Here is a 23,689-nt window from a genome sequence, read left to right on the forward strand (position 1 = left end):
CATTGTTTATGGTACTGTGCTTTTGATTGTGATTTTGCTGACACGTGTTTCGACCTCATGGGTCATTATCAAGCCTTCCCTACACCATCAGGCCCAGACCAACGGCACTCACACCCTCAACCCCTCACCCCACCACTCTCCCTGCGTTAAGTTCACGCACACACACCCTGGCCCTCGCCTAGACTCAGCCTGGGTCACACACGGGCATCCCTTCCTTCACGCACGCAACCAGGTGGGGACCCAACCTGGTCCAGCATGCCCATGTTTCACCCACTTCCATCCCAGCATCCATCACGGTAGCCTACCAGGAGGCTCGGGTGCCAATCCAGTATAGACTGTGGCCACTCCGCCTCCCCCAGAGATTCACCTCCACCCACACCATCCTGGCACCCTTTCTCAGATAGCAGCTCCATGTACGGTCATCCATTCTTATTGTTACATTTTTGCTTGATTCCGTAGGTACTTACCTGCGCCGTGGATCTCCAACGCCTAGTGATGGATACCACATTTCCATACCCTTATTAAATTACTTCTGGTAAGCATCTTTGACTTACGCACTACACCGCATACTGATATACACCGCCTTCGGATGTGTCAAGGACCAGCACTTACCCTTTTTCTCTCTCTTTCCTCCTGCTTCCTTCCTTGTTCGCTCCGTTTCATGTCTCACACTACCACACCTGTCCTAATTACTCCCTTATACTGACTTGTCATACAAACCATGGTAATGCCCAGCCACACTCAAATATCTTATTTATAATCACCACTTTTGCATGTTATTGGGTTTATGTAAATGGGTGTAATAATTGGCTGTAAATCGTATTGTTTCATCATGATTAGCCTCGATAATGACCGCGTGTCAGCAAAATCACAATTTAAAGCACAGTACCAAAAACAATGCCTAGCTCTTGTGGAATTTATAAAAAAAATACATTTTCTCTTGACAAAAGCGATTGGTTGGCACGAAGGTTTAAGGTCTGAAACAACAATCAAGTCCTCACTGTAGCTTACTTTGGCCCACTTGTACGGAATCGACTGCCACCACAATGTTTCTGGGTGATCGTCACTCTGGCCTTTGGGTCTTCTGCATCAGTCTGATGGTGGTTTCTGCACATTATGACATCCCTCCTCTGTTTCTTGTCAGCACTTAGTAAATTGCTATTTGTCTGACTTGAAGGTGCACAGACAGAACATTTTTCAGCTCTGCAAAGCAGGGCTACTCCTTAAAGAACACATATCTTTTTGGTCTCTAACCATGTCATATTCTACCATATCACAAGCTAAATATCCAAGAAATAGCTCTGGGTCCCGTGGGACTTCAGCATTTTTCATGGACAGACTCTCAAAAGCTGTCAGAATAAACCACAGACTAATTGTGAGGAACCAGAAACCCTTAAGGGTTCCTCCTGCGCCCAGCAAATTCTTCTGAACGCATCCCCCACTAAATGTGCTGAGTTTGGTTCTATTCCAAGATAATCACAACGCAGTTAGATATCAGCATACAGGGTCACAGATCTGGGCGATCAAATTCGGTGTTACCTCCCATCTATATGTAACAGGCCGCTGCCTCCCTTCATCTTGCATGGACATCCCAGTCACCAGTACAGGGTGCAAAATTCCTACAGGGAAGCCATCACTTCTTGCTGATCCTCCGTTCTTCTTCGACCTTACCGCTACTTCACTGGGCTGAGGGTTCAAACATGTGGCCATGTTTCGCTGTGCTCCAGATTGCCACAGAATACCCCTCTCCTCTCTCATTGCGTAAAGTAGATAGCAACATGCATAAGATCTTTTATGTTGGTGCAAAGGCAATGCACTTCCTGTGGGGTCCTCCTAGTCCTTGCGTCCTATAACTAGAGGGTATGCACTAGGGCAACCATTTGCTTACAGGACTTTAAAAAATAAACTTCTGGTCAAGGGCTGCTGATTGAGAGGAGGCAAAATATTTGGTATGTCCTCTTTTGAAGCATATCTAAAGATTGAGGGCAAAAGAGGGCGCCCAATAAAAGCCACAGACCGCTCAGGCCAGCCAAGCCCTGCTGCATGCTGCACATGGGTTATAGGAGTTTTTGGAGAAGTCTGGAGGCTGGTGAGAGCAGAGGTTGGAAAGACAAAGGAGAGTAGAGAGGATGCAGCAGTGAATAGCAATAAGGAGGAGATGGTGCCATCAGAAGGTGTAAGCGGATAGGAGGAGGTGGTAGGATTGATGAGGTTGAACAATAGAGGATATGAGAGAGGTGGTAGGATTGATGAGGTGGAACAATAGAGGATATGAGAGAGTAGAAGGAGGTGGTAGGATTTCAGGAAGTATCAGAGGAGGCAATAACATCAGGAGAAGGACAATTATAGGAGGAGGGGAAAACAGGACTAGAGAGTGGAAGCCAAATGAAGGTGGTTCAAGCCAGGAGAAGATGGTGAGACCCATAGTGAGGTAGGATAAGGCAACATCAGGGACTGTAAGTGACAGTGGAGGAAAAGGCAAGGGGAGAGAAGGATACAGAAGAGATGAAAGAAAAAATACCACAGCGAGGACATGGCAGGGAAAGAGATAGAAAAGGTGGTACAGAGAAGATTAGAGAAATAACATTAGGAGGGAAGAGACGCTTATGTAAGAACATAACACCAGATGGTGGGTGAATGGCCCATGAAGAGAGAGAGATTCAACCCTTAGTAGGAGCAGGCAAGTTCTGGTGGGCCCTGTTGGCCGTAGGCAGGATTAGACTCTGGGAGTAGGAATGTGTCATGGTGAAGCAGATTACTGTGAGCATAAAGAAGAGGGGGAAGGGAAACCAGCAGAAAGCACAGACAGATCACAAGGACCCATGTCTAGCTCTCCCTGATGGCATTGCCCTCTTTCAGCACAGGCAACTCCCCGACAAGTTGCTTGGATCGCACAGTTGGATTACAGAGTGCACATTTACCATAATCAGGATGAGCACGGCAGAGCAGAGAAAGGTTAGGAGGTTGGAGGAAAAGTGGATATCATGAGGGGGAGAAAACAGGAGCAGCAGAGGAGTTGGACTGAATGGGGCGGTTGGAGATGGAGCAGGCCTAACGGGAAATGGAGATCGCAGGAGTGTCTCACGCACAACAGAAAGGAGGGTAGATGGGGGTGGTGCAGGACCGATAGGTGGGGACTCTGGGGTGTCCCCACATAACAGGAGGAGCAGCTGGAGCAGGGTAATGGGAGAAAAGTGCCCTCTGTACCAAAAACGAATGCAGGAAAATGAGTCTCAGCAAATGTGGCCTGCAGAAGATTTTCATAGATCCTCCCTGTTGGCTAGGTCCACTAACCCACCTCTTACAAGACTGTACAATTGTTGAAGTTGTGGAGTACGGGACCCCGGAAAGTCTGCATCTAGTTCATACCAAGAAAAAGGGTTCAGGTGACTCTAATGCCTGCAATCCCAGAGAAAGACGAGGAAGCCCCTCTGTAAACTGTGCAAACTGGGAAACTAAATTTGGGGCTATGAAGGCCGAGTTACAAACATCCTATTGAAGAGTTATTGGGCAAGTGGAGGTTTCTCAGGAGAGAGAAGCCCAACCCCACCGAGGACAAAAACCTTTCTGACCTTTTGGTTTATTTGGAAATATCCTATTTTTACTTGAGTAGCCCAATCTTGTAACCAATCCCATGATAAAAATAATGAACCCTGACATATGCCGTTGGTGTACCTCTTGATCTCAGGTGCAATCCTACTACCTGTCCTAAGTAGGTAATAGCAGAAGAGGTTTACAGTATGGCCACAAACCCCACATTGTTCACCATCAAAAGCATTTGCATGACGAATGACAAGCTGCTTATTCAGCGAGGGATTATTACTACTCACTGCTCAATACAGAGCTGTTTGAGCAGAGTCAAAGGATAGGCAGAAGGTGGTCATCAGTACACTTGGAAATAGTCAATGGGATTACTGCGGGAAAGGGTAGCCACACAGTGGTCAAGATACTGTGGTAAGACAGACCTAGGAAACAGGCAATAAATAATTATTAAAGAAATTTAGCAAAATCCTTCTCTAGTCCCTACCTCTAAAATGGATTCCCTATGCTAGAATATAAACTGGTGCTGGTCAGGATCTATCGCAAATAAACTCATTCCTCCGTCCAAAACCACGCTAATCTACCGTTTAACCTACTACTAGGAAAAGAAAGAAAAAGAAACCAAGCTACAGCTTAGTATTGGGGTACTCCCCTTTTGTGGTGGCTAGTTTTCCGACTCCTGTTAAGAGTCTTGATCGTCACGTCTGGTTCCCGGTGTTCGCAGAATTATCATTAAAGAAAAGAAAACATTTCTTTTAATGGTTCAAATGATGGTATCATTACTGTAAGGGTGCAGAAATAAGGCTCGGACAGAAAGGTGGCATAGTTTTGGTTATACACTTTTATTAACCAGTACAACGGTTGGTGAAAAACTGATTATATGTCCCTAAAGCTAAGAGTGGTTTTCCTGCTTCAAAGAAATCTAAGGAAAGGGTCAGGATGTCAAACAAACTATTAGTCACTGTTGTGTCCCAAAAACCCTACTTCTGACACCAACACTAATAACATAAATCTAATGTGCAAGGGTGTTCTTTTCCAAACTAAAGTGTTAATGGCAGTTCTTGCCAACAGAAAAGTTCCTAATGTCTCAGGTGGTCAAAACGTCAAAAGAAATGTACCAAAATGTATTACTCCAAGGATTGGGGGGTTAGCTCCTTTCCCATGGATTCCCTCTGGTTATACTTTAGGAGCTTGTCTCTTCCTTATGAAGTGTGTTTACGTATTTCCTTGGGCTCCAGAACCTTCTTGAATGAACTTCACTGTATTATTAGATTTTTATATGGTTGAGAGTCCCAGACTCGCAATACTGTATTATACCAGCTTTCCTGCTAAGCGTATGTTTTCTTCCGATATGACTCTTTTGCTTTTAGGGTCCCTGATCCCCTTATGCTCAGGTTCTCATGTGGGTGAGGGTTCCAGGCTCGCAATGAGAGTTCGCAATAGCTTAGTATACTCTCCTTGCAAGCATGTGCTTTCTTTGGACTGTCTGTGTTTCTCTCACGGTCCCAGACCCTCTTGGTCTCTGTCTTTCATATGGGTGCGGGTCCCAGACCCTCTGATCTCATATTCTACATTTGTTCCCCGATTCCTCACGGACCTCCAGCACCTCGCGGCCTGCCTATGCACCTGTTTGTGTGGTTCTCGTCTTCTGAGCACCAGTGCTTCTCTGAGTATTTGGCAGTGTTCAAGCATTCTCTCTGGTTGCGGCATCTCCGCCAGTCAATCCTATTTCAGCATGCTGGACCTTCTGTTCCAGCCGCCTTTGGGTTCCTCTTTTCATCAGCGTTTGCTCTGACAGTCTCTGCTCCCTTCTCGGGCTAAGCCTTTGCTTTCCGGAAGCTTACCAGACTTTGGGACCCCTACGAGGTGTTTTTGGGCAGTGCAACGTAGCTCCTTCTCCCAGGACTACCTTTGTGCTCCTGTTCGCCTCCGTGCACGGCAGCTCCTGCTGCAGTCCCCTGTTCGCCGGGTCAGCGTTCCGTCTCCCGGCTTTCCTCATCAGAGGATGGCTCTCTCCATGCTGGTTTCCCCCTGATATTTTGTATTTCCTTTAACCAATCAAGTGCAGTGAGAGACTAGACTGTTCACTCCGGTTCTCTGGGATGTTTTTCATACTCCTGGTCATCTTCTTCTTCACAGTACTTGTGTATTGGAATTATATGGAAAGTAGTTTGTATTTTCAGGGCTGCTAGTCAGGTCTAACCCACTAGGTTGGTTGGCCTTACAACAAATGGCATTGGCAATGATTGGGAAGGAACAGGGAATAAGAGTTTGGTTTGAAAAAAGAGGGAGGGTCTAACAAAGCAGAGGTATACCGCGTACTCTGGAAAAGATTCGTCCCTAATCCCGTAAGGGGCTTCCTCTCCCATACGATTCTCCACCTGTGCACCACCCCCGGGGGGACTATTGTACTGTGGATGCACCACCAAGGCCCCATGGGAAAGGTCTCCCCTTTGGGGAGAAGGGACGACATCCACAGATTCGTCACATCACATAGTTCATATAGTCTCTGGGATGAGTGCTCTTGAAATCGATAGGGCAATATTTACAGAAACAACTAAGTTCACTTGTCGATCCTTCTGGTTGATTCACAAACGTAGCCTCAAGTATGGTCCAACTTTTTCAATTGGATGGGTTTTTCCTTTCTTTCACTCCCTCTGGGGTAGTAGTTTATCAGCTCTGGGTGGGCTACAGGCCTGCCCAGCCCTCCGGTGGTTACTGCTCTCCTCTCCGACTCCTGAGGTATTTGGATTGTTAGCCCTGTGTGGGCTGTGGGCCTACTTAGCCCTGTTTGGTTTGCAGCTTTTCTCTGTCCCTCCTGTGGTATTTGGATTATTAGCCCTATGTAGGCTACCAGCCTGGTCAGCCATATTTGGTTTGTTGCTTTTCTCATCCCCCCCTGGGGTATTCTCAGCCCAGCTTGGGTTATATGTGCTTGCTCAGCCCGGCTTGTGAAATTGCTTCTATCACCCCCTCGCAGGGTATTCTGGTCCAAAGCCCGCACCAGGCTATGGGCATGCTCAGCCCTGTGTGGGTTCTGGCTTTTCTCGCCCCCTCCTGGGGTATTCACAGTTCCAGCTCACTACCCTCCAGCTACCTCGTGGATGCTGCCGGTTTCCTTTTCTGGACTGGAGGCGGTCTTTCTGGCCCATGCAGATCTGAGTCCTTTCTTTTACTCTGGTCTGCGTGGTCCGCAGTTCTGCGTTGCCTCCCCCGTGTTCAGGAAATCAGCAGATTGGGACACTAGTGCATCCTGTTTCCTCTGCTTCCCTTTCCTGTGGTCTCCCTCATAGATGTGGCATGAATGAGGGCTTCCTTAGGTCTTCAGTCACTATGCTGACTCTGTGGCTCTCAACTACTCCTCTGCAGGAGCATCTCTCTCTGATGTGTGTCTCTGGACTTCCGGCTGCTAATCTTCTCCTCTTTTGGCCTAGGCTTTAAGCCCTGTGTGCAAGCAGGGAGAAGTAATCAGCTGAACAAAGGGGTAGAGAATAAACCACCTGAGAAATCTAAGCAGGAAAGGCATTTTACCTGGTTGGAATGAGGGGGAATCTATGAAAGGCCAATGCCATGAGCCACAGAAAAAGAGGAAATCGAAGACACAATCCCGTATATTGGGCAATCAAAGTTAGGTACAGGCCTATAAAATGGAGCAGGAAAGGTAAGCAATTGGCACAGTTGGGACAGTGGTACAGAGGGAAGAACAAGTTACTTATCCCTGGAAGTGTTCAGCACCACCAGGTAACCTTTAATAGTTCAAATCTGGAGCCCTAGATTTGCCAAATGTAACAAAAAGGAAAGCACCATAGGCACCATAGGTGTGACACATAGAAAGGGATCCACATATTTTCCCCGAACCAGCTGCTGAACTTTCTCCAATGGCAGCAGTACAAAGATTTTGTTGCTGGCCTTCTGGCTGAAAGCAAAATCTCCATTACATCATCCGGAAGGTCCCAATCCTTATAACTCAGCCTTTCAGAAACCATGCGTGAAGGCTGAGTGTCTTGACCTCTGGATGGAGAACTTGACCTTCCTCTTGCGAGAGAAGATCCTCTCTTTGACGAAGACACATTGGAGGGCAGATGGACATGTCCAGAAGGTCCAGGATCATCGATTTCCCAAACGTTCTCCACCTCCTGATCACCTGAGGAATGACGGGGACTGGAGGAAGCGCGGATTAGGAGTGGAAACTCCCAGTCCACCACGAACACGTCCCCTAGGGACTCCTCTTGGAGGAAATTCCCTTCAGCAAAACAGTTTGCACTGCCTAAGGGTTCCGCCCAAAGGGAGAGGATCTCTTGAAAGACTTCCTGAGCTAGTTCCCACTCGTGGGAGAATGTGATCTGCCTGCTCAGAGCTCCCGCCGCTGTGTTCTCCTCTCCGGCTAGTGATCTGCTGACAGGGAGATTCCTTCTTGAATTGCTCAGGACCAGAGATGTATTGCCTCTCTGCACAGTGGTAGTGACCCTACAACTCCACTCTTGTTGAGGTAGTACATGGCCACTGTGTAGTCTGTCATTATCAGGACGTTCTTTCCCAGTACAGAGGGCAGAAAGACCTTCAGCGCTAGTCTGATTGCCCTCAGCTCCAAAAGGTTGATATGGAGTTTGGACTCCGATGGAGACCAACAACTGCTGATTGTCAGATCGTTGGTATGGGCTCCTCACCCCGTGATTGAGGCATCGATCACTACCGTTATCTCTGCCCATGGATGCCAAAAATATTCTCCCTTGAGAAAGTTGTCCTTGGAAGCCCACCACAGACAGTCCAGAGAGACTCTGCTCAGAACTTTTAGGTGGTCTGACATTCTGCCTTGAAAACTGGGACCATTCAGTACTGAGAGCCCATTGGAGGGATCTCATTCTCTGGCGAGCTTTTAGCACCAGGAAAATGCAGGATGGCATGAGACCGGGCAACCTCAAAAGATAAAGGTCGGAAGATGCTGGGCACTCTGGAATTTGGTAACCATCTGCAGAATGTGTTGAGCTCTCACCTCAAGTGGCAAGGCTTTTCCCAAAGAAGCATCCATGACTGCTCCGATGAATTGGAGTCTTTGGGATGGTATCATGTGCGACTTGTAAATGTGGGAGAAGCACAGTCTGTGGAGCGAGAGGCAGGTTACACTGAGATGTGCCTGGGCTTTCTCGGTTGAACGAGCCCTGAGCAGCCAGAGCCCTGATCAGCCAATCGTCCAGGTAGGGGCAGACATGAATCCCCCCTCTCCTGAGACTTTCTGCCACCCCAGCCATCAACTTGGTGAAAACCCCCAGGGCAGAGGACAGCCCGAATGGCAGAACTCAAAACTGATGAAGTGAGAACCGCCAACCGCGGGTACTTTCTGTGCTTGAGATGGATAGGCACATGAAAGTGAGCATCCTGAAGGTCCAACAACACTATACAGTCTTGGAGTTGGAGAGCCTAAAGGATTTGGGAAAGGGTAACCATCTTGAACGTGTCCTTCTTGAGGAACTGGATATGATATGGTAGGTTATTTATAACGTGCTTAGTACCCAAAGGTTTCTAAGCGCGGACCCGGGGATCGAACCTGTGGTGCTCCGTGTCCTCTTGTTTCCTGAGCGATTCTGCCGAGACAGGTTGTTCAAGTTTCTTAAGTCCAAGATGGGTCTCAATCCTCTGTCCTTTTTGGGAATCAAAAAGTATGGGGAATACCAACCTTTGTTTGTTTCCGCTACAAGTACATGTACTATTGCACCTTTCTCTAGCAGGGTCACAATTTCCTGCACAAGGAGCGGATCCGGAATTTTGAAAGAGTTGTTCCCCGGTGGATGATCCTGAGGCCTTCTTTGGAAAGGAAGGCAGCAACCTTGGGCTACAGTTTGGGCTACAGTTTTCAGTGCCCAAGCATCTGAAGTAATGCCTCGCCATTCGTTCAGACGCTGAGCAAGTCTGCTTAGTGATTTTGAGGAGGCTGAAGCAGCAGCTGAGGGTAAAGCTGCAGCTGCTAGGGTTGGCTTAGCACCTCTCCCTGGTCCACCAGGAGGGAATTTTCTCTGACCTCTTTGACCGGCTTGTCCTCTTCCTCTTCCAATTGAGGAGTAGAAGCGAAAGGACTTACCCCTCCAGGAAGATGAGCCAGAGTAGGGGTGTTGAGGCTGTTTAATGGCGGCGCTAAGGGATTTAGCCGCCGCTTTCGAGGTCTGCAGCCTTTCCAAACTCTCATACGCCTTGCTGCCAAACAGTCTTAAGCCGTCAAAGGGCATGTTGAGTAGCCTAGCTTGCACATCTGGTGCAAACCCCATACTTCATTAACCACGCAAATCTGTGTAACACTGTGCTAGCTGCCATGGATCTGCTGATGCTGTCTGCAGTATCCAGATCTGACTGGAGACATTCATCCTTGATGATTGCCAGGCAGCTGTCTCTTTCCTCCCCTTATTTATTTAAATGTTTGTACCGAGCACACATGCCCATAGGCCACATAAAACTGGATGAGACGTAGAGACAAGCAATACGATCAAGCCAGGGAAGCATAGAGTACTTAATCAGGGATGAGATTGAAGAGGTGAGTTTTAATAGCCTTTTTAAAAGAGGCATAGTTGTCAGTGAGGTGTATGGAAGCAGGAAGAGAGTTCCAGAAAAGTGGAGCTTGGACTTCGAAGCTTGTGCCACCAAAACGGACCAATTTGAATCTTGGCTGGACCAGTGTAGGTGAAACAGATGACGAAGATTTCTGGTGACGTCTTGCTCTTAGTACAATCCAATAGATATACTGGGCATGAAAAGGATAGGTACTTGTGAGCTAAGGTGAGGATTTTGTGAGATATTCTTTGCCTAACGGGGAGCCAGTGTAGGGTTTTCCTGAACGTGGAGATATGTGTTCGACGAGTGAGCTCCAAGATGGTACGTACAGCATTATTTTGTATGACCTGAAGGGCATTGATGTTCAGAGCGGTGGTGCCGGCCAACAGACTATTGCAGTAGTCAAGTCTAGAGTTAATTAATGCCGTAGACAACAAAGAACAGTTTTCAGCGGTGACGAATGGTCGAATATATTGAATACGCTTGTTGATGAAGCTGCATGCCGACCTAATATAAGATACATGAGGCCTCATTGACAGTTGGTCATCTAGGATTACTCCAAAGGTTTTAACTTTCTTCGAAACCGGAATAGTGTGATCCACAATCAGAAAGTCAGACTAGTCGGAGGTGATCTTGCTCCGCCTATTCTTCTGGGATGTGGTCAGCTGCCATAGCTACGCAGTCCCACAGGGTAAATGTAAACCGTGACAAAGTACAAGTCACATTTGTTGATTTTAATGCCATACTGCCCGCCGTAAAAACCTTTTTCGCCCTTGCATCCACTCTCCATCAGGAGGGATGGATGGGTATGCTGACTGCTTGGTAGATGTACCAGCTTGAACCACCAAACGTTTTGGTGATGGGTGGTTAGTTAGATACTCTGGGTCGCTGCTTGATGATCTGTATTTTTTGGCAACATTTTTTATTTACTACAGCCGCTGTTTCTGGTGTCTCCCAATTTGCAGAGACTCTTTTTCTGTAATGCAGTGTAAAAGGTAACATTCGATTTTTCTGGGGACACTGCTCCAAGATGTCCGTCATATCATCTTGTTCAAAAGAAGGAGTCGGCCTGCTTCAGCCTAAAAACTCTATAACCTTACTCATTCGTTTTCTATATGAGGAGTCAGCACGTTCAGTTGGACCTAGTTTGCAAAACTCTAACTCGGCAGAGGTATCTAACCCATTGGCTGACTGAAGGTTGTCATATAAATCCTTTAATCCGGGCTCATCAGAGATTAGCTCTTCTGCCACATTAGGGGTGCCGAATTCTAGCCCAAAAGGTGGTGTATTATCATCAGAAGGAGGATCTTCCTCATAGATGGATGATAAAGACTTAAATAAATCTTTTTTAGGTAAAGGTTTGAAAATCTTTTCCTGTACCACCACTGGCTTCGACAATTTTTAAGTAATCAGCGACAATGACCTCCAAGTCAGGATCAGCTTAGTCAGCGTCGACTTCTATTCCAGGGTCGACCCGACATCGATGGAATCAGCGAAGGCGTCGACGTAGTCGACTTCTTGTGCTTCTTCAACAGAATTTTCGATGGGCTAGGTTCTTGACTCGTCGAAGCCCTCAACGATTTCTCGTCAGATCGAGATCTTTCTCGATGCAGCACGGCTTAACGCTCCGTTTCGAAGATTTTGTCTTCGATTTCCCTTTGTTGTCTTTTCACAGATCGACAGGGGTAGGGGAGCTTTCTGCTTGCCCTTCGAGGGGGTCGAGGCCGCATTCTCGAAGATTTTAAGCATCTCGGTAGGAAACGCATCTAAATTTGCAGGGGAGTCCGATTTCGTTGGACACCTGATTACCTCAGCCGAGGAATCACTGGAGGTCGAAGGTGACCTATGATGCTGTTTCTTGGCCTTCTTTGAAGAAGACGAGGAAGAATGGCGTGATCGACTTTTTGATCGAGACCGCTTTGATTTTTTACCATTGAGAGGAATCCCTCGACTCATCTGTCTTTTTTAACTCTTCGAAGGTAATCTCCCTACTGCCAATTTACCTTTACGCTCCCCGAGAGCCTTTTCGGTCATCGCCTGATAGTAGCCGTAGTCGGAGGTACGATGTCCGGAAACCAAGGAATCACAGACATATGCAGAGGGGATCTGTAAACAACATCTTCGATCCACAGTCTTGGCACTTCTTGAAGCCAGAATTAGGCGTTGATGGTGATGACGAAGACATTTTCGTAACGAAAATAACTAGTGATTTGCACAGAAGAACTGAAGCATGCCGTAAATCTCTCGAAGGGTTAGATCGGAAAAACAGAACTGAAGCCAACAGGAGCTATGTGCGCTACTTCTATTGATGATGACGTCGACAGTCAAATGGAGATCCTCGAGGGACATCGACTCGACGAGCCGGCACACAGCGCTCCCTGTTAAAAATATTTGCCCAAGCAGTTGAAGCTGGACGTACCTTTGACATCCGAGAAATGTAAAAGCTCAAAGCCCTTGGATCAAGCCTATGTATCCTTTCCTCTTCCTTGCCAGAATGTGGGTCCGGATAGAAGGTTGGAAGCACACTTTTCTGGGCTAAATGGAAATCCGTCACAATTTGTGGCAATGTCACGCGGCTGTTGGTCGTGCAGAGTATGGGCTATCCCTCTGTTCCCAGGTATCAAACTGACAACCACAATAACATCGCCAGAGTGATGCTTAGGGCCAAAGAAGGTAGTCCGTAGAGCCAGGACTCAGGAACAACCGGAAGAACCCCTGGAGCGCTGTAAAGGAAGGTATAAGGTTAGGTAACTGTACAGTATGCAAATACCTCGTGGATACACCCAGGACACTATATACCTGTGATTAGGAGCGTTGTCCCAGAGAACCGAAAGCCTGTGGTTCAGAAAGGAACAGCGGATTCGAGCAGACGTGGCAGCAGAGACGGGCAGGTGACCACTTAGGACAGGGTCGTTGTGCTGTGAAAGGTAGAGAGTAGCAGAGCGGTCCAGGAGGCTAGACACAAGGCAGTCCGTGGGGCAGAGCGTAGGTCGGCATCGGTGGATCCAAATTCCGTGGTAGCAAGGGTTGAGACAATGGCAATCCGTAGGGCAAAAATAGTTCGTCAACCAAATAATCCAAGGTCCCAAAGCAGACAAAGCAGACAAGAGATAGGCACTGAGCAATCCGTTGAACAGGGCAGGGGTCTGGCGAGGTAAGGAGACTTGAAAACGAAGCGCAAGCAACACGTGATCCAGAGAGAACAGCTGTGAAGCAACGCTTTCCGTAACCGGACTCCTTTTATCCATGGAAAGGAACACGTGACCACTATCACGTGACACGCATGCCCAAGCATCGAGAGTTACTAGGCAACGAGTCACGTGTTCCGGGCCGCGCTGGGTCGCGCGGTTCTCCGTGCGTTTCTGTGATGGAGCCTCCAGTTCGTTTGCCACACACCTGAAGGGCGATAAACCCCAGTTCTGCCGAGCATGCCACGTCGTGCCCCATAGCGTGACACCTGATAAGGTAATGAGGTACCCCTGTCGGGACGTGTGTGTTTGGTTGCTGGTTGGGACGAGGCTGTGGACGTGGGGGGGCGTGTCTGTGTAGGAAGCGTCGTAGCTCGTGCGGGGAGCGGTGTGACAGACTCCCCCCACAACGGCCCACGACCCTGTGGGCAAGCCGGGTTATCCCTATGGAACTGCGACACCAGAAGGGGGGCCTGGACGTCATGGGAGGAAACCCAGGACCGGTCTTCGGGGCCATAACCCAGCCAGTCCACCAGGTACTGTAGGCGGCCTCTATGGAAGCGGGACCCGAGGATGGCACTGACCTCGAAAACGTCCTGGGAAGACACAGAAACTGGGGCGGGAGGAACAAGGATGCGAGTGGAAGCAAGGAACGGCTTGAGGAGGGAGATGTGGAAAACCGGGTGGATCCGCCAAGCACGCGGAACAGTCAGGCGCAGGGCCACGGGATTGAGTATTCTGGCTATCCGATAGGGGCCCACAAAGCGGGGCAACAGCTTGCGACAACCAGGGATCCGCAGGCGTCTAGTCGACAGCCATACCCGATCGCCCACATGATACACCGGCGCCTCCGCCCGCTTACGGTCCGCTTTGGCCTTCATCACCGACTGAGCCTCGCGGAGGTGGACCAGAGTATGTGCATGGACACCTGCTAAGTCACGCACGCAGGCGTTAGCAGCCGGAGTGGCAGAAGAGAAGTCAGGGAGTGGTAGGGCACGAGGATGTTGCCCGTACAGGGAGTAGAAAGGGGAGAACCCAGTGGCCGAATGACGGGAATTATTGTATGCGAACTCAGCTAGATAGAGCAGCTTGAACCAAGAGTCCTGGTACTGGAGGGACAGACAGCGCAGGTACTGTTCTAGGGCCTGGTTAACCCTCTCCGTCTGCCCATCGCTTTCGGGGTGGTACGCCGAAGAGAAATGAGCATCGATTCTCAGGAGACTGGTAAGAGCACGCCAGAAGCAGGACGTAAACTGGGATCCCCGATCTGATATGATGACATGTGGTAAGCCGAATAGACAGAACACCGTTTTGAAGAACAGGCGAGCTAGTGTTGGGGCCGATGGTATGCCTGTGCAGGGAATAAAACGGGCCATTTTGGTGTATGAGTCGACGACAACCCATATGGTATCGTAACCCTGTCTACGAGGTAGGTCAGTAATGAGGTCCATTGATATGGTGTGCCACGGCCTGGGAGGTATGGGTAATGGCAGGAGTAACCCCAATGGCCGTCCTCTACGTGTTTTACATTGTGCGCATATGGAACATGTGTTCACATAGTTTTCTATGTCCTTTCTCATGGATGGCCACCAGCACCAGCGTTGTAACAATTCAAGGGTGCGTTGTTGCCCGGGATGACCATTTATGGCCGCGTCATGCGACCAGGCCAGCGCCTGGTTGCGTGCATCGCATGTAGGAAGGAATAGTTTGCCCTGAATGAAAGGGAGCCCATCCTGGAGAGTGATGTCCCATTCCGTGAGCGTATGGGGATGTTGAGAAACCCATTCTCTAATAGCGGTGAGCATGAGTGGTGAGGGCGTACATAAGCAGACAACATGGCTTTTCCCTAATAGAGTGTCTGGGAACGAAACCAAGGAATCACCACCGGGAGATCGGGACAAAGCATCAGCCTTGCCGTTGATGAGGCCTGGTCTGTGTTTCACAACAAAATCGAAGGCAGCAAAAAACAAATGCCAGCGTACCTGCCGACTGTTTACGCACTTCAGGGAGGCCAGGTCTTGCAGGTTTTTGTGGTCCGTGTAAACCACCGTTTGGTGCTTAGCCCCCATGAGGTGGTGTCGCCATGTCTGGAGGGCGTCCTTGATGGCCAGCAGCTCTTTCTCGGTTACAGTGTAGTGGGTTTCGGCTGTTGAGAATTTCCGAGAATGATAGGCCACCGGATGTAACCGGCCCGTGGCTGGACATGGCTGGGACAACACCGCGCCTAGTGCAAACGAAGAGGCATCTGCTTCCAGGACATAGGGGAGGTCGGGATCGGGGTGTTGTAGGACCGGGGCAGAAGTAAACCTGGATTTGAGTGCCTCGAACGCCCTTTGCTGCGTGGGGGTCCAAGAGTACGGGGCAAGAGGACTGGTCAGGGCGGTCAGTGGAGAAACGATGGAAGAGAAGCCGGCGATAAACCGTCGGTAGAAATTGGCGAAACCAAGAAAGGACTGAAGTTGTTTAACATTAGTCGGAGTCGGCCATTCCATGACAGCACGAACCTTGGACTGGTTCATAGACAGGCCTCCGGGGGAGATGTGGAAACCTAGGAATTCCACTTCCTTTGAATGGAAAATGCACTTCTCCGGCTTGGCGAACAGGGCGTTCGCCTTAAGGCGAGAGAGGACCTCTCTGACATGAACAATGTGTTCCTCTATGGAGGACGAAAAAACCAATATATCGTCCAGGTATACCACCACGTATGTATCCAAGACGTCAGAGAACACGTCATTGATAAACCGCTGGAAAGTTGCGGGGGCGTTGCAAAGCCCAAAGGGCATCACGGTGTACTCAAATAACCCCTGCCGAGAGCAGAAGGCCGTCTTCCACTCGTCCCCACGTCGCATACGGATCAGGTTGTAGGCCCCTCTTAGGTCCAACTTGGTAAAAATGGTAGCCCTGGTTAATCTGTCCAGCAGTGTGGAGATGAGGGGGAGAGGGTATCTGTTTTTTATGGTAACGGCATTCAACTTCCTATAGTCCACACATGGACGCAAGTCACCTTCCTTTTTTGGCACAAAGAATATCGGGCTGGCGGCAGGGGAACATGATGGACGGATGTGACCCAATCGCAATGCCTGATGGATGTAATCATTGAGGGCCTGCTCCTCTGATTGGGACAATGAGTAGATCCTCCCCCTGGGTATGGGCGCATCCGGAACCAGATCAATCGGACAGTCGTATGGCCTATGTGGAGGGAGACCCTCCGCCGTGGCTTTATCAAAAACCATGTGGTATTCGTGGTATTCGATGGGGATACTAGCCAGGATGGCCCCCACTGTATGTGAAGGCCCAGTCTCGGAGGTTGCGTCAGTAATGCGAGTAGAGGCCATGGCGCCCAGTAGATTGGCAGGAGAGGAGGGCGTGTCGCCATCCACAAGACAAAACTGCTGACACACCTCTGACTCGAACGTGACCTGTCCTGTCCCCCAGTTGATCAGCGGGTTGTGTTGTCGTAACCAGGGTATTCCCAAAATGACACCGAATTGTGGTGTAGTGATAAGGTCGAATGACATGATTTCCCTGTGGGTGCCCTGAATCAATACTTCCAAGGGTGCGGTCTGAAACTGAATGGGGCCGGACGACAAGGACTTGCCGTCAACAGCATGTATGGGTTCCGGGTGTTCTTTTCTAACTAGGGGTAGGTTGAGACGATGGGCCAAGGCGATATCGATAAAACAACCAGTGGCCCCAGAATCAATCACTACATGGACCACATGTGCGACCTCCCTAGTGGGTTTCATAAGGGCCTGGACTATCACTGGTCTGACAGGGCCGAAGGCGGGTTCAGAGGTGTTTGAAGATAGGCTCGCCGGGGCCCCCTGTATCATGGGCGAGCCCTCTGAAAACCCGGGGTTTTGTTCTTAGGGCGTCGGGGGCATTCCCTTACATAGTGCCCATTTAACCCGCAATAAAAGCAGGCGTTCTCCGCCCTCCGGCGTTCACGTTCGGATGGTGTTAACGGGCTTCGGATGCCACCTATTTGCATGGGTTCGGAAGGTGGGACAGAAGAGGTCTGACCGGACTGGCTAGAGAACGTTGTCTCTGTCCTTCTCTCGGATCTCCTTGCATCTATCTGTAACGCGAGATCCACTAGATCCGAAATTACCGAGGGAAGGGTAGGAACCACTGAAAGCGCATCTTTCATGGTGTTACATAAGCCACGGTAGAACACGATCGCCTTTTTCTCCTCCGGCCAGGAAGTCTCGGCGGCGAGCTGGTTATACCTAGCTATGTATTCTATCAATGATAGCTTACCCTGTGTTAGGTCCAGGAGTTCCAGATCCCTTGATTGGGCTTTATGGTGTGTATTAAAGACCTTGGCCATTTCCGTTGTGAGGAGGTCGAAATCATACAGAGCGGGGTGGTCGTTTTCCAACATCGGGTTTGCCCAGGTGGCTGCTACCCCAGATAAATGTGACAGAAGAAATGCGGCCTTTGTGACTGAATCAGGGAAAGCCAAGGGTCTGCACAAGAAGTGGAGTTTACATTGGTTAATGAAAGTTCGGTATTTCCGAGGGTCCCCCTGGTAGCGTTCTGGGGCAGCAAGAGGAACGGGTGTCGGAAACAACATAGGCGTGGGTGCAGAGGCCGGGGTAGGTGCTGGCTGATCCGAGGGACCGGACTCCCCGAATTCGGTGTCTGGGGGTAACGGGTAACGAGTGCTCTGTAAGGCATCAAGACGATCATGTATGGCTGTTGTAGCAGCAGCCATGTCGGTCCTGAGGGCCGCTACTGCTTGCATCAAAGCGGTCACGGGGTCCCCGGTGGAGGGATTCATACTCTGAATGACCAAAGGCTTCACAGTCTGTCACGCGGCTGTTGGTCGTGCAGAGTATGGGCTATCCCTCTGTTCCCAGGTATCAAACTGACAACCACAATAACATCGCCAGAGTGATGCTTAGGGCCAAAGAAGGTAGTCCGTAGAGCCAGGACTCAGGAACAACCGGAAGGACCCCTGGAGCGCTGTAAAGGAAGGTATAAGGTTAGGTAACTGTACAGTATGCAAATACCTCGTGGATACACCCAGGACACTATATACCTGTGATTAGGAGCGTTGTCCCAGAGAACCGAAAGCCTGTGGTTCAGAAAGGAACAGCGGATTCGAGCAGACGTGGCAGCAGAGACGGGCAGGTGACCACTTAGGACAGGGTCGTTGTGCTGTGAAAGGTAGAGAGTAGCAGAGCGGTCCAGGAGGCTAGACACAAGGCAGTCCGTGGGGCAGAGCGTAGGTCGGCATCGGTGGATCCAAATTCCGTGGTAGCAAGGGTTGAGACAATGGCAATCCGTAGGGCAAAAATAGTTCGTCAACCAAATAATCCAAGGTCCCAAAGCAGACAAAGCAGACAAGAGATAGGCACTGAGCAATCCGTTGAACAGGGCAGGGGTCTGGCGAGGTAAGGAGACTTGAAAACGAAGCGCAAGCAACAGGTGATCCAGAGAGAACAGCTGTGAAGCAACGCTTTCCGTAACCGGACTCCTTTTATCCATGGGAAGGAACACGTGACCACTATCACGTGACACGCATGCCCAAGCATCGAGAGTTACTAGGCAACGAGTCACGTGTTCCGGGCCGCGCTGGGTCGCGCGGTTCTCCGTGCGTTTCTGTGATGGAGCCTCCAGTTCGTTTGCCACACACCTGAAGGGCGATAAACCCCAGTTCTGCCGAGCATGCCACGTCGTGCCCCATAGCGTGACACTTGATAAGGTAATGAGGTACCCCTGTCGGGACGTGTGTGTTTGGTTGCTGGTTGGGACGAGGCTGTGGACGTGGGGGGCGTGTCTGTGTAGGAAGCGTCGTAGCTCGTGCGGGGAGCGGTGTGACAGGCAAAAAAGATGGTTTAACCCTAAGGACAACCTTATCTTTGTAAACAAATGGTAAATAGAGGCTTACTAGATAGGGCCTGCAACTCACTCACCCTGCAGGCTGATGTTAACGTAACAGAATGGTTTTCAATGTTAGCAGTCTTAATGGACATGAGTGGCGTTTGTAACACAAGATTAAGATCCCAAATTGGTACTTGAAAAGGTGTAGGAAGGAACACATTAGTGAGCACTTTAAGAAATGGTAAAATCAATGGTATTTTGAAAAATGATACCTCTTCTGAGATACGCTTAAAGACTGAAAGCGCCGCCAAGTATCCAATAATGGTCCCAATTCTGGAGCCCCAGATTAGCCAAAGGCACACCATAGGTGTATTGCATTGAAAAGGGTCCACATCCATTTCCTTACACCAGCTGCAGAATTTGTTCCAACGGCAGCGGTATAAGGATTTTGTTGCTGGCCTTCTGGCCGAAAGCCAAATCTCCATCACCTCATCCGGGAGGTCCAAATCTTTATATCTCAACCTCTCAGAAACCATGCATGAAGGTTGAGCTTCTTGACATCTGGATGGAGAACCCGACAGTCCTCTCGCGAGAGAATGTCCTCTCTTTGTGGAAGAGGTATTGGAGGGCAGATGGACATGGCCAGGAAGTCCAGGTACCATGTCCTCCTGGTCCAATCCGAAGCAATTAGGATCATGGATTTTCCAAACTTTCTTAACCTCCTGATCACATGAGGAAGGACAGGGACTGGAGAAAACGCATACAGGAGTGGAAACTCCCAGTCCACTACTAACTCGTCTCCTAGAGCCCCTCCTGGGGGAAATTCCCTGGAGCAGAACAGCTTGCACTTCTGGTTGACACTGGTCGCTAACAGGTCTACCTGAGGGGTTCCCCAAAGGGTGAAGATTTCTTGAATAACTTCCTGAGCAAGTTCCCACTCGTGGGAGACTGCTCTGCCTGCTCAGAGCTTCCGCCGCCAGGAGGGGTTGGATCAGAGGTGTTACTGTGAAATGAGATGGAGAAGGATCAATGGGAGAGGTAGAAGGCTAAACAGTTAAGAGCAGTGCCCTAAATGCCAAGGTCAGCAAATGTCAGAAGAGATGAGTGGATTAAGATAGGATATAATTTGCAGTGGTGAGCATAGTTCAGAAAGTTAGAGACGTGGGCTAGGGCAGATTTATTGGGTGCGTCAAGGCGATTGTTAGAGTCAAGATAGGAGGAGAGTCTGATAAAGACGAGTCGATCAAGAATTTCTGAATAGTGGGTAAGAAGAGATTCAGGCTGGTAGTTGGCAGGTTTGTTGGGGTCTGCGGAGGGGTTCATCAGAACTGGGAGGACAGTTGCCACATTCAAGGAGGCTAGTAAAACTCCTCGGAAAAGAGATAGAATGAAGAGGGCATAGAGGTAGGAATAGGTGAGTGGTGCAAGCTCCTTAACTGTCTGGAGAGATAACGGGTCAGTGGGGATGCAGTAGAGGTTGGTAGAGAAGTTGGAAGCAAGTTCATAAAAAAGAAGGGGACATTAGCATAAAGAGAAGGAGGTAGGAAAAGGTGGTGGGGGAATGAAGAATCAGGGGGAGCGATATGAGGGTGATTAGAGTGTCATGAATACTGCCATTTTTTGTTGAAATGTATTGGCTCAAGTCCATAGCACAGAGCAAAGAAGAGATCATACGAGGATAAGTAGGCACCAACGTGGCTTCTTGTGTGGAGTAGAATTTGCACAGGTAAGCTACTGCAGTTGGAATCGCAAAAATTAAGTTGGGTGCTTTGGAAGAGTCAAGGACTTTGGAAATGGAGAGGAGGACATTCTTATACATGAGAGGAGGCGCAGTCTGTACACCTCTTCATTTCAGTTATGAAGAAATCTATCTGGGGATTGAGCCAGGCCTGGGGAATAAGTGTAGGAGGGTTAAAGGTGTGAGAGGGATAATGGTTTTAGAAGGGGGAGTGGCGATAAAGATTCCAGTCAGAAAAGGACTGTTCAATAGAAGAGGAGGGAGAAGGAAGGACTGGACTTCCTGTAGGTAGTGGCAAAGCAGTTTGGATTAAATTTTTTTGGGAGATCGAAGGGCTGTGAGGGGGAGGTGGGGGCATGGCAATGTGCAACTAGAGAATATAGAGTTCAGAAGGGAAGGAGTCTATGGTGAGATTAGAGGAGTTGAGTGAGGAGGAGAGTAAGACTAGTTTGAGAGGGCTACCAAGGTTCTAAGGGGGAAGATTATGTATAGATGAAGAGACATCAGAGTGGAAGACGTTTCGCTTAAGTTGCTTGATGGAATAGCTTTTCGGGAGGCTGGCGTCTCCCAGGAGTACTATTGGGGCTTCAGTAAAAATGGATGAGGTCCAGTGAAGAAGAAATGTAGAGGGCCGAGGGAAAGATAGATTTTAAGAAGTCAGTCCCTCTTCAGTCAGAAATCCAACGGCATGCTGATGGGCATGGCCACAGCACAGACGTCTGTGTTGTGTGGAAAAAGTCCTCTGGCTTTATTTCCCTATGCAAGGCTGTTTTCTAGAGGAAGAGAGCCGAATGATACAGGTATATCTGATATTCACAGTACTTTATTGACAGATAAAGAAAATGTCATGAAAATGTGGTACATTACCTTTTTACAGTCTTGACAAAAAACAGATGCAGTCCCCAACAGCCCTAGCATCTCTCCACACAGTAAGCATTGGGACATTCCATTGCCCATGACATTTTTCCTCATATTTTCCAATCGCTCAACAAGACGGCTAAAACACAAATGAACAAAAGAAATAATGGTTAATACAAAAAGCATTCTTTCTTCACATTGTGTGTGTGCCATATCAGTGTGGTGTGAGCTTCCAGAGGATTGCATTATCAATGCATACTCACTTCAAAATACTATGTTTTATCTAACCTTCAATGTTTCACGAGCATGGTTCTGCAACTGAACAGGTCTTACGTATACAAATTAATTGGGCAGAACTATCACGGAGTAGGACTTCCAAGACAACAGCTAATCTACAGGATAAAATAGGCTGTACAGGAGACTAGGAGCACATATGGAACATGGACAGGAGCCTACAAAGAAAGAGGTTGTTTAATAGGAGGCAACACATGAAGGCATTTATCAAATGTCCTGCTCAGTTCACCATTGAATAACAAAGTGTTTGCCCCGAGTTCTGCTGCAGACCACAATGTCTGAAAAATGCAATCCAAAATATCAACTTAAATCATACAGTTGACTAAATGAGTGGACAAAATAACATAGCATTGCAAACCCCAGATTAACCACACCGAGCTATGGAGAGTTCAAAAAACCCCCCTCCTCCTCTTCTTTGTTGACAAAGTAGACTCCCATTCGTACCCTCGGGAGTCTGAAAATGTGTTCTGATGAATTGTAGCTTTAAATGCAAGCCAATAAAGGTTTGCATCCACAGCTCAAGAGCAGCAGCAAGATGCAACTTTGTTGACAGAGTGTCCCTCCTCTTAGAACCACTTTAGAAGGCAAATGCATCCGTGTATTTCTCAAAAGGCATCTAGCATCAGTGACCTGGTGCATGTAAAAAGCTGTGAGCTGGCTGGCTTTCTGGAACCACAAGGTCACAGAGTTGAGATGCCTTTTCAAACAGATTATGCAGTGCCTCGATGACAAAACCCATGCAAATGGGGGGGGCAGGGTTTATATGTAGGCCAATGGCATCCAGTTGCTTCTCAGATTGAATGGGGCCCTGCCTGACATATTTTGGTGTTGCATACAAATGTTCAGCAACTAGATAAACCAGAAAGTATATCACATTGTATTATATAGCACTTTTATTCTAAATTCCTCCATCTTTGAAGTTATGTTATGGTGCATTTGTAAAGTGCCTTATATACCATTGGTATGATCTCAAAGCGCTGTGAGTTGGACGCCTAATAGTCCAAGTCAGTGGAGAGAGAGAGTAGGGTAGTAAATAGTGCTCGTGTGCACTCAGTATGTGGGGTATAGCTGCTTTCTAAAGACTGTTGAGGTGTTCATGGAAGTGCCTGCTACAGCTAGGCCAAAATTGATCGAGGGATATAGCTGGATTCTATTGTTTGTTGGCGTAGAGGAGAGAGTGAGCATATCAGTATGTGTGAGTGTCTGTGCAGATTGGGGGGAAACCTCTATTTCAGATTACCTTCCAGTGCCCGCTGAGCTGACTGTATGTATTCTAGAGGTTTGGAGCATTGGTTCACCTAGCGAGATTATCAGTCTAGCGCAGAGTTTGTTCTGTCTTTGTTCAAGTCTTTAGCTCACTGTCCTTTTCACAGAGAAGAAATTTCCCCGCATTTCAGGGACAGTGAGCTAAAGACTTGGTAGAGTCTCTCCCAGGGGTTATTCACCCAAGAACAGGTCATTGGGCTGTGTTCGTGCTGGTAGAGAGATTCCCAGACCCCCCTTTGTTTTGAATAAATTAACTTTGGGTTTCACCCTAAGTTAACAGGGCGATCCAGACGTGGACCCCTTGCTCACTGTTCTTAGAGAGGCAACATTTTCACCTCACTGATGATGCCCAACAAGGCTGAAACACGTGTATGGGTTTACTGATGGTACTCTTGTTCAGAGGAGAATTGCCTGGCATTTCGCGCGCTGGACTGCC

At 48.7% G+C, this 23,689-nt stretch overlaps 1 protein-coding gene across 2 annotated transcripts in view; it reads right to left on the reverse strand.

Moving 5' to 3' along the window:
- Nucleotides 1-23,689, reverse strand: part of RPH3AL (rabphilin 3A like (without C2 domains)) — a 1,136,504-nt gene that overhangs the window by 799,924 nt on the left and 312,891 nt on the right. For both annotated transcript variants that reach the window (XM_069615164.1, XM_069615165.1), the window contains exon 5: nt 21,703-21,832. In XM_069615164.1, the coding sequence (XP_069471265.1) occupies nt 21,703-21,832 (130 nt within the window). The remainder of the gene's footprint in view (nt 1-21,702; nt 21,833-23,689) is intronic.

Source organism: Ambystoma mexicanum, chromosome 9 (assembly GCF_040938575.1).
Source record: "Ambystoma mexicanum isolate Mex_15411 chromosome 9, UKY_AmexF1_1, whole genome shotgun sequence".
NCBI classification, from domain to species: domain Eukaryota; kingdom Metazoa; phylum Chordata; class Amphibia; order Caudata; family Ambystomatidae; genus Ambystoma; species Ambystoma mexicanum.